Source organism: Merops nubicus, unplaced genomic scaffold, assembly GCF_000691845.1.
Source record: "Merops nubicus isolate BGI_N331 unplaced genomic scaffold, ASM69184v1 scaffold47708, whole genome shotgun sequence".
Classification (NCBI taxonomy): Eukaryota; Metazoa; Chordata; class Aves; order Coraciiformes; family Meropidae; genus Merops; species Merops nubicus.
This window is the reverse complement of record NW_008624681.1, coordinates 6,751-20,642: the sequence shown is the minus strand read 5'-3', so window position 1 is coordinate 20,642 and position 13,892 is coordinate 6,751. Positions and strand designations below refer to the sequence as shown.

General features: G+C 36.9%; 1 protein-coding gene across 1 annotated transcript in view; it reads left to right on the top strand.

Moving 5' to 3' along the window:
* Positions 1–370: 370 nt before the first annotated feature.
* LOC103777861 (dmX-like protein 1) overlaps positions 371–13,892 on the top strand; it is a gene marked incomplete at its 5' end in the record, with an annotated part of 16,666 nt that continues 3,144 nt past the window's right edge. Inside the window, 12 exons of the mRNA XM_008945423.1 lie at positions 371–572; positions 1,850–1,967; positions 3,263–3,325; positions 5,140–5,232; positions 5,885–6,006; positions 6,122–6,263; positions 10,219–10,269; positions 10,537–10,597; positions 11,153–11,280; positions 12,131–12,223; positions 12,698–12,789; positions 13,693–13,745. Of these exons, the coding sequence (XP_008943671.1) occupies positions 371–572; positions 1,850–1,967; positions 3,263–3,325; positions 5,140–5,232; positions 5,885–6,006; positions 6,122–6,263; positions 10,219–10,269; positions 10,537–10,597; positions 11,153–11,280; positions 12,131–12,223; positions 12,698–12,789; positions 13,693–13,745 (1,218 nt within the window). The remainder of the gene's footprint in view (positions 573–1,849; positions 1,968–3,262; positions 3,326–5,139; positions 5,233–5,884; positions 6,007–6,121; positions 6,264–10,218; positions 10,270–10,536; positions 10,598–11,152; positions 11,281–12,130; positions 12,224–12,697; positions 12,790–13,692; positions 13,746–13,892) is intronic.

The following is a 13,892-nucleotide window of genomic DNA, read 5'->3' as shown; positions in this document are numbered from 1 at the left end:
GTTGGTCTTCTGCTGTCTGCTGAGGTAGCCACTCTGTCATAGAATGGCACTGCATTAGGCATGATTTGCCCTTTGTGGAACCATGTTCGTTTTCTCTCATCACCTGCCTGCTATCTATATGCCTTGACATAGCTTCCAGAAGGATCTCTTCCATGATACTCAACTTCTGCCAGCACTAGAGAAGTGTGTTCCTGTATTTCGCAGTGGTGGCACAAAGCAATTGTTTTTATACTTACAAATATCAAGCTGAGGTTTGAATAAAGCTTACTTTTGGAGACATTTGGAAAACACTTCAGTCTTCAGCTGTGGATTTAATCAAGATTATCATAGAGAAGGGAGGGGTTCCATTGGTGTGTACTTGTCTTTCTAGAGCTTCCAGTTAGCTCCCCAATATGCCATGCAGTTTTGAAAACGCTACAGCGCTGGGAACAAGTTCTTCTCCGGCGTCTTGAGCTGTATGGGGGTCCACCTCAACATTACATTTCCATTCATGCGTCTGAAGAAGCCCTAGCTGCAGGTCCTGCATTGCTTCGCCATAAAACTTTGCTTGAGCCTACAAACACTCCATTCAGGTGAGTCTAATTTCTATAAACACTGACTACAATATCCTTAACGTACATGAAACGTTATCTTGTTAGTGCCTGTGATAGACCATAATGTTGATAAATATATAATGATGGTTCCTAGGTTTGCTCTAATCCATTGTGAAATTATGAGTACACATCAGAATTCATGCATCTCTAGGCCAAAGCAAAATGAGGAAAAATAATTAGAAGTTTTAATTTTTTAAAGTTCTAAGCTTAACATACAGCTTTTAAGTGTCTTTGTGGAAAAAAAAAAAAAAATATGGTTGACAGTAAAATAAAGAACAAAAATTTGCCCTGAGAGATAATTAAGGATGAGTGACAATTAATTAAATAATTGCCCCACCTTTGGAGGGAATAAAAATGTTCTTCTTGTGTCTTTTCCTAAAATCAGAGAAGAAATATTTACTATTTGTAGTATTTCCATAATTGTGACTGCATAATTGCATTTTCAACCAGCAAAGTATGCTCAGTGTCTTAAGTTGTCACTTTTAAAACAGATTTCTGCCTTGTTAACCATACAGTCACCTGTGGTTGCAGAATCCACAGAAAGCCTATTTGTTGTGAAATATCTCACAATTGTCACACTTAGTTTTAGTAACGTGGGATGACTGAAAAAGAACAGCTTAACTTGTATCTGCTGCCTAGCATTATTTTTAAGTTCCTATTTAAAGCAATTCAGAGTTTGATGGTTTTTGTCTAGGCATAAGAAGCTATGTTTATATTTATTGGAGCACAGAATTACTAGGAATAAGCATAAAAATCTGAAATCTGACTTGATTCTACAGTCCTTCCAGTTTTGTTACTGAGAAGTCATTTTTTCACGTTACACAGTGTTCCTAACAGGAAGTGTTAGTTGTACATTGTCCATGTGATAGGAGCACTCATTAGCAATAAACAGGTATGATTTATGTTGTAAAGAGTGAGGTGGACTAGTAAATAATCCGTGTGCTGACCTTATTGTTGCATAATGTCTTAAAGAGATTTTTCTCACTTGTCCTAAAATAGGAGGTGAAAATGCTACATGATCTTTTCCTTCTTTCTTTTGCACTTCTCACATGTAGGTTTGTCAGGAAGGTGGTACCAGAATGCTGCTGAGTAGGTCTTGTACAGTATTTAGAGAGCTGTTGTTTTGCTTGAGTATTCCTTCTCCATAGTTTAATTGGAATGTAAGACACTGCAGTATCTTACAAATATGAGCATACCGTATGTACTTATTTTCACTTGGTTCTACCGTATGTACTTATTTTCACTTGGTTCTGTAGATCTAACAGCCACGTTGCACTATCTGTGAAGAGGCTCTGGCAGTACTTGGTTAAACAGGAAGAAGTGCAGGAAACCTTTATCAGAAATATTTTTACAAAGAAGCGATGCCTAAACGAGGTTTGTACGGTATATAAAATTCATTAGCTGTTGCAGGTAAATCTATGAGCTTTTAGTTAAGCTGTTTGGCTGACTTGTTTATATTCTGGAGCATGAGTGGATACTATCCTTGAGTGTCACTCTAAACCTACAGTATTTCATATTAAAAATATTTGTCCATTTATTCATTGACAACAAAAAAAAGTCACTTTTACTGCAGACTGAATGCTAACACTACTTAGATACAGCCTGCCTCTTTGTTAAGATCAGTATAAAAGCTGCCTCAAGAATTGACAGACTTGAAAGTTTAAAGATTAAGACCAGTAAGCTGTCAAATGTCTAAAAGTTTGGGTTTGCACCCACCATAGTCATCCTGCGTTTATCCACTGTTTGCTAGCATGTTATGGTTCAATTTTAGTAAGAAAAATTATTATACAACCATTGATATTTCTACCCCTAATACATTGTCTCAGTGTCTAGCTGGGTTTCAGGTTCCAGATTCAGTTACATGTTTTAAAATTGTGGTTCTGTAATGGAGTTCAGGATTGTTTTTTGCCCTCTTTAGTTGTTGCTTTTCTTTCTTACTCAACCCTCCTCCCAGTAATTCAGAAGAATCACTCGCATTCTAGAAAACCCGTGGAGTGGCAGAAATACGGGAGAAAGAAGCAGATCCAAACAGATTAAACACACAGGAGAAAGAGCATTCATGACTAGAAAAGCCAGGGCAGCAAAGAGTTCTGTATGAGCTAATCTTTGTCCTGTCACAGCTACAGTATTATGTTGTTTGAATATTTGAGGGTAGTTGTGTTTACTACTGACTGCAGTCAAAAGGAAGATTGTTCCTTTTATCCTTTTGAAGATGCAACTTTTCTGATCATATCTTATGTTAATGCAGCCATGTTCCTATGCTGTGTGGGAAAGTATTTTGACGTATTTTAGATGTACCTCAGACATTTCCATATAGTCATTGACAGCTTTAGACAGCATAGGCATGTTGGCTTTATTTTGTATCCTCTTGTTACTGATAAGCAACCTCCTTTGACATTTTATTTTCTAAGAAATTTCAATGCTCAGATGGACAAGATGCTGTTATAATACAGAATAAGTAAATCGGTATCCTCTGTACAGTGTATAAAATTTAGGATTTGATAATTACTCTTACTATGTAAAACACATCCGTCTGTGTGTGCAAACATGCTGTTATGCTTCAGTTGTTTGGTGTTGGTGTAAACAAGGAATTAAGGATTTCCTTGATACCTTGTATGTTATGTCTTACCTTTACTCTTTGTTCTGTTGTTGTTCTTTCCCTGGTGAAGTCATTAGAGGAGCACAATGAAACCATGAAAAATTCGGTGGTGGAGCCGCCCATTGTCAATAAGGTACCTAGTAATAATGTGCAAATTAATTAGACTGTTCTTCATTATGAATTTTTTTTAAAATGGTGCTGACCTCCCTTAAAAAAAACTTTGCTGACATAGCAAATAAACGTACAAATTCAATTTTAGAAGAGATTTGAGTTAAACTATTCTTGTTGTAGATTTATCTGAAGCTTAAAGTATCTTAGAAAGCTGGATTAAACAACTAGGTAAGAATAAATGTATTATCAAGTTCCATAGCTGCGCCAGCTGAAGAGCTGAGGTTGATATTTGCCCAAGTGACAAAAGATTCAGCAGTACTATGGGAACACAGTAGATACAGGAGCTTTCACCAGTACAAGATAGCTAAAATACTTGTCTGTAAGTGAAAGTGATGAATTGAAGTTAGAGCAGTTTGTTAGAGTACTAGTTTGCTACCAAAAATTCTTGCTGAGCCTTCGTTTTAAGATGGTGATAAATGAACCCATGTAACAACTTCCATGAAAGATTGTTATGTGAGACCAAAAAAGTACCATTCAATGCTTAGAAATGCCAACAAATACTGTGTTCTTCAGCCTTTCTTCTGCAAAATAAGTGAGAAGACAAACGCAAACACCCTGTGATGTCCTTGTACTACCTTGTTATTAGTTGTGTGATAAAGCAATACTAGCAAGTAGATAATTAGAAATGACTGGGGAAAAAATAATAATTTCATGCAGTATTGTTTACCACATCAGGTTTTTGTATCTGTCACTGTAGTTTTGTGCAATTTTACATATATAACACCACAGGACTATCAATTTTGGTTTTAGTTTTAAAAAATATGTTCTACTTTGTGGTGTAGAACAGCTACAGACTTTTTACACTTCAAAAAAGACTGCTTTCACATCTTCAACAGCACTGTCTACTAGTTTTCAACTAAAATATCTTTGTTTAAATGTTTTTAACACCAGAGAGTTAAGAAACTGAAGGGGATAGACTGGGAAACAGTAGTTCTGGAATAATTCTTTGTGATTTGAAGAAAATATAAAATTTTACAGTTGCAATTCAGGTTTGAATTTTTATGTCACCATTTGTTGTCAGTGGCATTTTTTTTTAGTGTAAAAGTTTACTGTAAAATTATACAACAGACCGACGCATGCAATCTTAAGTTTACTACTTGCATTGCTGAGCTCCTCAGTTTTGAACAGGAATACTACAATGCTGGTAGAGTTTAGAATTTTGTTGTGTGCTGGCATATACCTGGCTGCATTTCTAAAATACAACCAGGTAGACAAGACTGAAATGCAACTTTATCCTGTTAAGGGTTGGGGGGAGGAGGAGTGAAAGAAAATGTGATAGAAAAGAGTTTGTGGTTCTGGAATATGCAGGATTTATTTAATTGTGGACAGTGGTGAATAGATAAGCAGAAAAAATTCAAATTTAATTTTCCTGCTCAGCATCTTGCCTGCACCTTCTTTTGGACTATTTAATCCGCTTTGGTGGTGAAAAGCATTTCCTAAGAGCATGGAAAGACTTAGCAAATAAGGACAAAACATCGAGACTCAATTTTTTATCAACATCATCAAATGAATGTAGCCTCTCTGGTTTTCAGCATCCTTGTAAAACTTGATAATGAACACAGTGCTGTGAGTTCTGTGACAAATTACATTTTCTGTGTTGCATTGTTAATCTCAACACGGCAGTGGAAAGATTACAGGTTATATTTATTGTATTGTCTTAGAATTAAAATTCAGGAAAAAACAAATGAAATTTTATATAATCCGGTGTTTGGTCTCTGTACTTGTACAAAGCAGTGTTGCATAGAAGTTTGCATTTAAATACGCTTTACTTTTTAGATACAGATAGAAACAGATTCGGGATACCCAGGAGGCAAGGCAAGAATAATCCATAAAGAGTCTGACATCATTACTGCTTTTGCAGTCAATAAGGTGAGTATAAAGGAGGAAGGATAATCTAGTTGTGTTGTACTTCCACATGATAAACAGGTGGTAGTCCCATTGTGAATGGATGAGATAATCTTTGCCAGCCATCCTGCTGCAGCTTGAACTCTTAGTGCTTCCTTCTTTAAAACACTTTGTAGTTGTCTTTCCATAATTACAGCAGTTGTACTACAAGTTGTTTTTTTTCTAGTGTCCAGTGTCTTGAAGTAAGGGAGAGATGGCCTATACTTTTTCTTTAAGCTTGTGTGTAGGAGTAATTTTTCCTTCTCTGTTGAAGACAATGGGAATTCATCTCTTCTCCTCAACCATTTAAGCATTAAGAAGTGGAGGAGGGGTTGCAAACTCTGTGGTATAGTTACCTTTTGTCTTCTGAGGAAATCAAGGAGAAACTAGAGCTGCTTGTGAGATATATAAAATACAAATATTGTCTAACACTAACCCAGATGCAAACAAACTTTTCAAAGGCTTATGTTGAATTTAGACAGCTTATATAGATTTGTAGGCATAAATGTTTGGGGCTTGCAAATTAAGTGTATGTTTTTGTGAACAACTGTACCATACCATAACAAGAGAAAATTAATAGAAACCACCTTTTGAGTATTCCTTTTGCATCTGCCTTTGTGTGTTATTTTTTTTTTAGGCAAATCGAAACTGCATTGCAATAGCGTCGAGTCATGATATTCAAGAATTAGATGTTTCTGCAATTCTGGCCACACAGATCTACACCTGGGTTGATGATGACGTGGAAATAGAAAACAAAGGGTATACTTTCTATGCTACCAGTATCACAGCTCGACTCTGTGTGAATTAGTATAACAAAGCATGATATTTAATGTTGTTGGTTTGAGTCTAACATATAATGTTGTTTTATTTATAGGGCTGATGATTTCTTAGTTATACATGCTCGTGATGATCTGGTAAATGTTCAGGGAACCACTCCTTATACTCATAGTAATCCTGGCACACCTATCAATATGCCTTGGCTTGGTAGTACACAAACTGGCAGGGGTGCATCTGTGGTAAGTTGCTTGTCAAGATTAGCCTTATGTACTCTATCTACTTCTCTCCTTTTGTCTTTTCAGTGTTATTAGTTGTATATTACAATTAGCATGTAAGTAAATGTAGCTTTTCTGTTTTCAAGGCAAATTGTTTTTTTTTTTTTTTTTTTAATCATCCAGTGAATAAATCTAAATACTGCACAGAGTTTAAGATACACCAACTAAAGCAAGGAGTTTTTAGTCAAGCCATATATGCTTTCTTTGCTTAAGCTACCTTGTTTAAAAATAAGGAATCAGAGTTCAGGTAAGAAGTTGCTGCTTAAATTGTTCTTTAATGACCTGAAGCCAAACGCTGCATCTAAAAAAGCATGTGTTCAGGAGATTTTAGGACTGAGTAGACATATTGGCCTGAAAGAGCAAGGTAGCTTTCACTTGCGGTTTAGTCTTAAATTTTATTCTGAGATCTAGACTACTCCAGATTTTATTTAAAAGTAAATAACTACTTCTGTTTTGTGTATTAGTATGAGCCTGTGTTATAGAATGACAGTGAATGAACTCCTAAAGCAAGATTTCATTGGTAGGACAGAGGCTGAGATTAATTAGACTCTGGAAACTGAACAATTTAATCTTGGGAAAATGGTGATTCTTGGTTTCATAAGAAAAAATGAAGAAGGCAGAACTACAAACATGCACAGTTTGAACTGTGGGTCACGCTGATGTACGACTGTGTATCTCCAAAGCTGTTCTTGACTCTGTCTTGTTGGAAGTGCTGCATGGTTTCACTGTAACTCTGCATAGTAGTGTTATTAAATATCTCACTTCTGAAGATCACTTTTTAGAGGAGATTCACTGTTTGGCATTTCTGAAGTACACTAAACTGAGGGACACCCAATAAAATGTGACTATGTCCACGTGAGCAAATCAGTCCTTATCACAGAGGTGACACCAGCACAAGACTAGCTTTTATTTTTAGGAACAGACTGTCTGGAATGAAGCTTGGACCTCAGCAAAAAGTTGTTAGCTCAGATTTAATCCAAATCAGATGATAATTTTGATCTGGCTGTTGACATACCTGAGTTCCTATGCAGCATAGATACCCTCTAATAAACGCAGATCTGTTGATTGGTTAGCTAATCCCAGCTGATCCCAGGAGATGCCTGGGAGAGGCTTATTTGGAGACACTTAACAGGGCTGAAGGTGTCACACAAGATACTTGTATCTCCCAGCCTATCTGCACATACATGTGGAGTTTTCCTAGATGCTTGAACGCATTGTCCTGTGACTTGGCTGCACTTTGTGGCATTGAACAGCTCAGAGCAAGTCCAAGTTTCAGAATCAAAGAACCATATGTGACATCATACTGAAGTTGATTTTTGAAAACGAGTGGTGATTAGAAGGAGCAAGTAAGGAATAAGCATTATAAGAATGACAATGTTATCCCCACATGGAAGTGGGTATTGTGCCAGTACCTACACCGCTCCCTTCTATTTAGGAACTTCTGATCCTAGTTGAAACTGATATCACAATGGGGTCTCTTCCGCAAGCATTCTTTGAATGCCTTTGCCATTTTCTCCTCACTTTGATTTTTATAGATATACACACGTGTAGGATTTTTGTGTTTGTGTATTTGTCAACAAAGTCATTATATAGTCTGTTAATGGAAACTATTCTTACATTACTTTTTATTTGATATGTAGTAACAGTTTCTTACCAAAAGGTACATGGCTATGCTTGTGTTGAATGTGTTTGCTGTTGAACATTAGACCTAAATTTTGTTTAGCATGCCGTTTGTCAGTGTCAGAGTAGAGAAACAACCCCAACACACAATGACACCTGCTCACTAGGGAGGGGACACAAAGGCACTGAATGAAGGACAAAGTAGATGAAGGAATTTGTAGGGATTCTTGGGAAGAAATAGTGTTTCTGTGGAAGGACTCAGACCTAGTGGAAAACAAGCTTCACCAAAACCTTTCTGTTGCTACAATTTATTACTTTGTTCCTGCAGATGCTGTTTTTGATCCTTGTTCACATCTTTGCTTTTCCATAATTTGCAGGCCATTTAGTAGATATACCATGACTGGCTTTTCAGTCTTGTCTTTGCCTCACTTCCATCAACAAATTTAACTATTTGACTTAGGATGCTTGGGCAGTTAGCAATGTTTCATTAGGTCTAAGGTTTTTCTGTTATTCTTCTTCACTGTTCCCTGTAATGCAGTTCATACAAGGTAAGTAAGGAGGCTCACCACCAGATCCTTCAGTACTGTGTGTTTACACAGTTCTTAGAGGAGGTGTTTCTAAGAGAGCACAGAAATAAACAGCATATACTGTCAGCTTTGAAACTCAGGTAATATTCAACAGCTTGTCTTCCAACCCAGTATGACAGACACCACTACTCACAGGTTTAATAGCTGGAGGGTCAATTTTAAGCTTCTTTGTTCTTGAGTCTTACTGTACATTAAGCCCGCTCTCCAACAGAGCAGTCAGTGGTCTAGCTGTCAGCTCTTGTTAACGGGAAGCTGGCAGCTGGCATTATCAAATGTCAGTCACGTTGATAATGGAAGCGTTTGCATTTCTTAATGATACTTGGCTTCTAAATCAGAGATGCTGCACCAGAGATTTATGGTAGCGTAGTCTTTCAAAGGCACTTTTCTGTAAAATTGCATTTTTCCAAGGCAAAATCCAGTAGGGATTAGAAGATCACAATGCATGCTTATCTGTTGAATGAACAAGATTATTCCCTTGGCTTCTGGGTAAAAATTAGTAGCTGTAAAACTCAACACAGACCTTTGTTTTGTTGAAGAAACAGAATGAGCATGAGTAATTGTTCTTTTGCTTACACAGAGAGATAAATTCTAAGTTTAGAGAGTGAAGTATTGCAGCTATTTACTGATTGGTATATGCACTAATGCTTTAAACTTTCTCTGTTATCTTGTCCTAAGTCTTACAATGTATATATTATTTTATACACCCTTGTTCTACCAAACCACTGAGCTTTTTTTGTCATTTAGAGTACTTACAGAAATAAAGGAAAATATGTATTTGAAGATCTTATTTTTTATATTAAGGGAAGTGTTTTTAAATAAAGGTATTTTTGCATAACTGAGGCTTATTTTTTCTTTAAGAAATAATAAAGCTTTGAGGATTGGAAAATCTAAGTCTGCTTCCAAAATGTAATTAAGAGGATTGCAATTACTCCACTAACCCAAAACCCGGGAAATTTTAGCAAGAAAATAAAATATTTCCCTTCCAAGTGTTTTTCTTCCTTTTTGTTTGCAAACTGAACATTTGGAGAACATTGCTTTTCAACTCTTTGGATCATATTTAGTAATAAGAAGCAAGTAAAAGTTTGTAGTTCATACCTCCTTCCAGTTGACACTGATATGATTTGAGACCAGGGAGAATTGCATACTTAAAATACTCGACACATTATTTACTGTTTCAGTGACAAAACAGTGTCAAAATACTGTACAAAATTCTAGGAGGTGAAAGTCATAGTTGAACTCAATGATCTCAATGATCTGAAAGGGCTTTTCCAACCCAAATGATGCAAAGTAAGTAGTAAACTGCTCTGCTGAAAGGTTAAATAGATAGGGATTTTATTTTGTCTAATGTCTTCAGTCCTCTTTGTATGTGGAACTCTTCTCAGTTAGGAATGCATTAACTAAGAGAAACGTAATTTTTGGTAAAATATATTGCCTAAAGCAAAGTTTGGAATTTAGGAATGAAAGAGCTGCTGAAGGTCCATTGGATCTGTATTTGCAAAATTACAAACACTTTTCAATAATTTTTTATTTACCAGTTGCTAGGTATACTGAGTATTCTGGAGAGCCACAGATAATCACTTTTCATCAATGACAATAAATTAACTACATATGAAAATAAATATATTCCTTCCTATTTTTTATTTCTGTTAAAGTCTGTTTACCTCTTTCTTTACATGCTTCTGCCTCTGTCTTGCTTATCTTACAATATTCAGGAATATTCCAATAAATTTAATGGAATCAGAAAGGAATTGGCAAGAAAAGAGGTAAGATTGCAGTCTAAGGAGTGTTTATATTTGGATCCATAAATCTCTGAAGCAAAAAGTTAATATTTACCTAGCTGTATAATGCTGCAAAAGTATTAACATCCACACTAGTCTTGGAAGAAACTGACTTCTGTCTAAATTTCTAAATTGTACTTGCTTTCAGTAGGAATTTTGATAGGAAACAACTCTCTAATTGCAAATTATTCTAGTTCAGTAACTTTTTGTTCAGTAGTATTGTTTAATTATTTTCTATTGTATATTGAACAGATGCTCAAGAAAGCTATTAATAATGTCAGAAGAATGGCTTCTCATCCAACCTTACCATATTGTAAGTTCAGCTTTGTTTAAAAAAAAAAGTTAAGTTTATATATGTACTTATTGGCTGTGTTTCTTAGTATGCTGCTATTTTGTACTAGCATGGCAATATATTACAGGTATTAAAAGTTGCTTATGAGCCCTATTTTCTGAAACTGTTTTTCATTTGAAAAAAAGACAGAAATACTGAGTGCTGTAACTTCTAGAGATAGAAATATTTTCTAGGGCAAAATACTTTATTTCTGGTTTATTTGTAACTTGAGTGAAAGGTAGGAAAAAGTTACATTATTATCTCAAATTAAATAGCTTCATATTTCAGTACCTTCTAAATACAGTTCTGAATTAAATAATGAGTATACGTACAGTTCAGTGAGGTTTGAGTAGCACAGCGTTAAGTTTCAGTTTCACTGCTACTACAGTATACCAGGTACTATGGCACATATTTTGGCACTGGTTGTTTTGAGGGTGTTGTGAGCTGCGGTGAGATTCCTTACAATTCGGGAAGCAGCCTTTATTGCTGAACCACTGCAAAATGTGTGAAAAGTCATGTAAATATTTTCTGTTGCAGACCTGACAGGTGCTCAAGATGGTAGTGTAAGAATGTTTGAATGGGGTCACGCACAGCAAATCACATGTTTTCGGTCTGGTGGCAACTCAAGGGTAACTCGAATGAGATTCAATTACCAAGGAAATAAGGTAACTGACAAAATGCTTTTGTACTCTACACTCTTCTGTCTCCTCTGCCCTCAAATATAATTGTAAATTTGAAGAATGGCGGCATCAGGAGAAGTGTGGCCAGCAGGTGGAGGGAGGTGATTCTCCCCCTCTACTCTGCTCTGGTGAGACCCCACCTGGAGTACTGCCTCCAGCTCTGGAGCCCCCATTACAAGAGGGACGTGGACCTGCTGGAGTGTGTCCAGAGAAGGGCCACGAGAATGATCCGAGGGCTGGAGCAGCTCTCCTACGAGGACAGACTGAGAGAGTTGGGGCTGTTCAGTCTGGAGAAGAGAAGGCTCCGAGGTGACCTTATTGTGGCCTTCCAGTATCTTAAGGGGGCCTACAAGAAACCTGGGGAGGGATTTTTTAGGATATGGTGTAACGACAGGACTAGGGGGAATGGGGCAAAGCTGGAAGTGGGCAGATTCAGGCTGGATGTGAGGAAGAAGTTCTTCCCCATGAGAGTGGTGAGACCCTGGAGTGGGTTGCCCAGGGTGGTGGTTGAGGCCCCATCCCTGGGGTTCTTTAAGGCCAGGCTGGATGAGGCTCTGGGCAGCCTGATGTAGTGGGAGGTGTCCCTGCTCATGGCAGAGGGGTTGGAACTGGGTGATCCTTGGGGTCCCTTCCAACACTGACAGATTCTGATTCTGTTTTAGCAGAGGACTTAGTAGTGTTGGCTTGATGGTTAGACTTGATGATCTTAAAGGTCTCTTCCAACCTAAAGTATTCTATGATTCTATGATATTTCTGCTAATCTGAAGCTGTTTCTCTGAATTGTGGATAATTTCTCTGTAATACATAAGCATTTACAAATTTTGTTTTTTTTCAGTTTGGAATTGTTGATGCTGATGGATATATAAGTTTATATCAAACAAATTGGAAATGTTGCCCACTTACTGGAACTTCACCTAAACCATATTTGGTAAGCTGAAAACTCTCTTTGCTGACATAAACTTCTGTTGTGTTCTCTTATTTCCTTATTCCTTTATATTAGTTGAGAGAGGGAAGGGGGTTGTGCTGATCTCAAGGATTGATCGAGATTTAGTAATATATTGTTGCCATCCTGTGACCTGTATGGCAAACAAGTTCTTAAATCCTAATTATACTTACTAAGTTGGAGGGGAAAAAATGCAGTGTTAGAGCTGAAAGAAATTTCATGTTGTTTGAGACTTGTCAGTAATTGTCAGTTCTTAATTAATTGTCAATAACACAAGACTGGAAGGTATATTTCCTTGAAAAAATCAAGAATATCAGAAGGCAAACACATAACTTTATATCCTGTGTTCTTTAAGTTGTATGTAATACAGCTTATTTTCTTGAGGAAGTTTAAGACTTCATGCTTACATAAAATCTGTTTCTTTTTTAATCAATAATTTCTAAACTGGCTTTTTTTCAGACGTGGCAATGTCATAACAAAACAGCCAATGACTTTGTTTTCATCAGTTCATCATCTTTGATAGCTACAGCAGGATTGTCTTCTGACAACAGGTAAGAACTGCTGTGATAATGCATAAGAATAAAGTGGTGTGATGTTTTCTTTGCTTCCCTCCTCCCTGTCCCCTATTTTTTTTTTTACGGTTCTTTTTAAGCAGTTTAAGACCAGCAGCATACTTCTGATCTCTTTTTTTTTCTCCATGGGAGGGGGAGAGAAGCAACGTTTGCAGCTAAATTCAATGTGCCTGTTAAAAGAGGTTTCATAAGAAAGCACAAGTCCTCTTTTCACGCACTGTATGAGGCAGAAAAGTGTAGTCAGAGGTGCTGATTTCTTCTCCCTGTTACCCTGTGACAGGACACATGGGAATGGTTCAGAGCTGCACACCTTGGACACCAGGAAGCATTTCTTTACTATGAGGGTGGTCAAACTCTGGAACAGGTTTCATAGAGAGTTGGTCAGTGCCACAAGCTTGCCAGTGTGTAAGAGGGGTTTCGACAGTGCCCTTAACATGCTTTAGGTTTTCATAGCACTGAAGTGCAGTTGAACTGGGTGATCATCGTAGGTCCATTCCAACTGAACTGTTCTATCTGTATGAGCCTGTCTTAAATTCTTCTTATGGATAAGGGAGTTGTGCACAGCTCTTCACTTCACCCTTATTTTCTTAAATTTTGATCAAGACATAGCAAAACCTGCTAACATTCAGGTGAATTCAGGTACAAAAGATTGTAATCTTAATATGACTCCTACGTAAGAATAACCAGTAATGGGATGATGGTGTAGAGGGCACATTCTTGCAGTATATGTATAACAACGTAATTTAGGATCTGCTCAAAAGGAATCGTTGAATGCCTGTTTACAGTGCCTGAAGCAATCTTTTTAAAGTTCAGATGACTTTTCAGATGTTCAAAATACTTAAGTACATTTGTCACTGAATTAAAACTTTCATTTTTCTGTAGAAATATTTGTCTTTGGGATACTTTGGTTTCACCTACAAATAGCTTGGTGCACGGTAAGTAAAACACAACCGGAAAAATATTTGATCTCAATAAGCAATATGTATGTGTGAGTCTGCCTTTATGGAAAATTTAATGTGGGAAATAGTGTTAATATTAGCAGTAGAACATCTTTCACTGTCCTATGTGAGTGCACCAGCAGG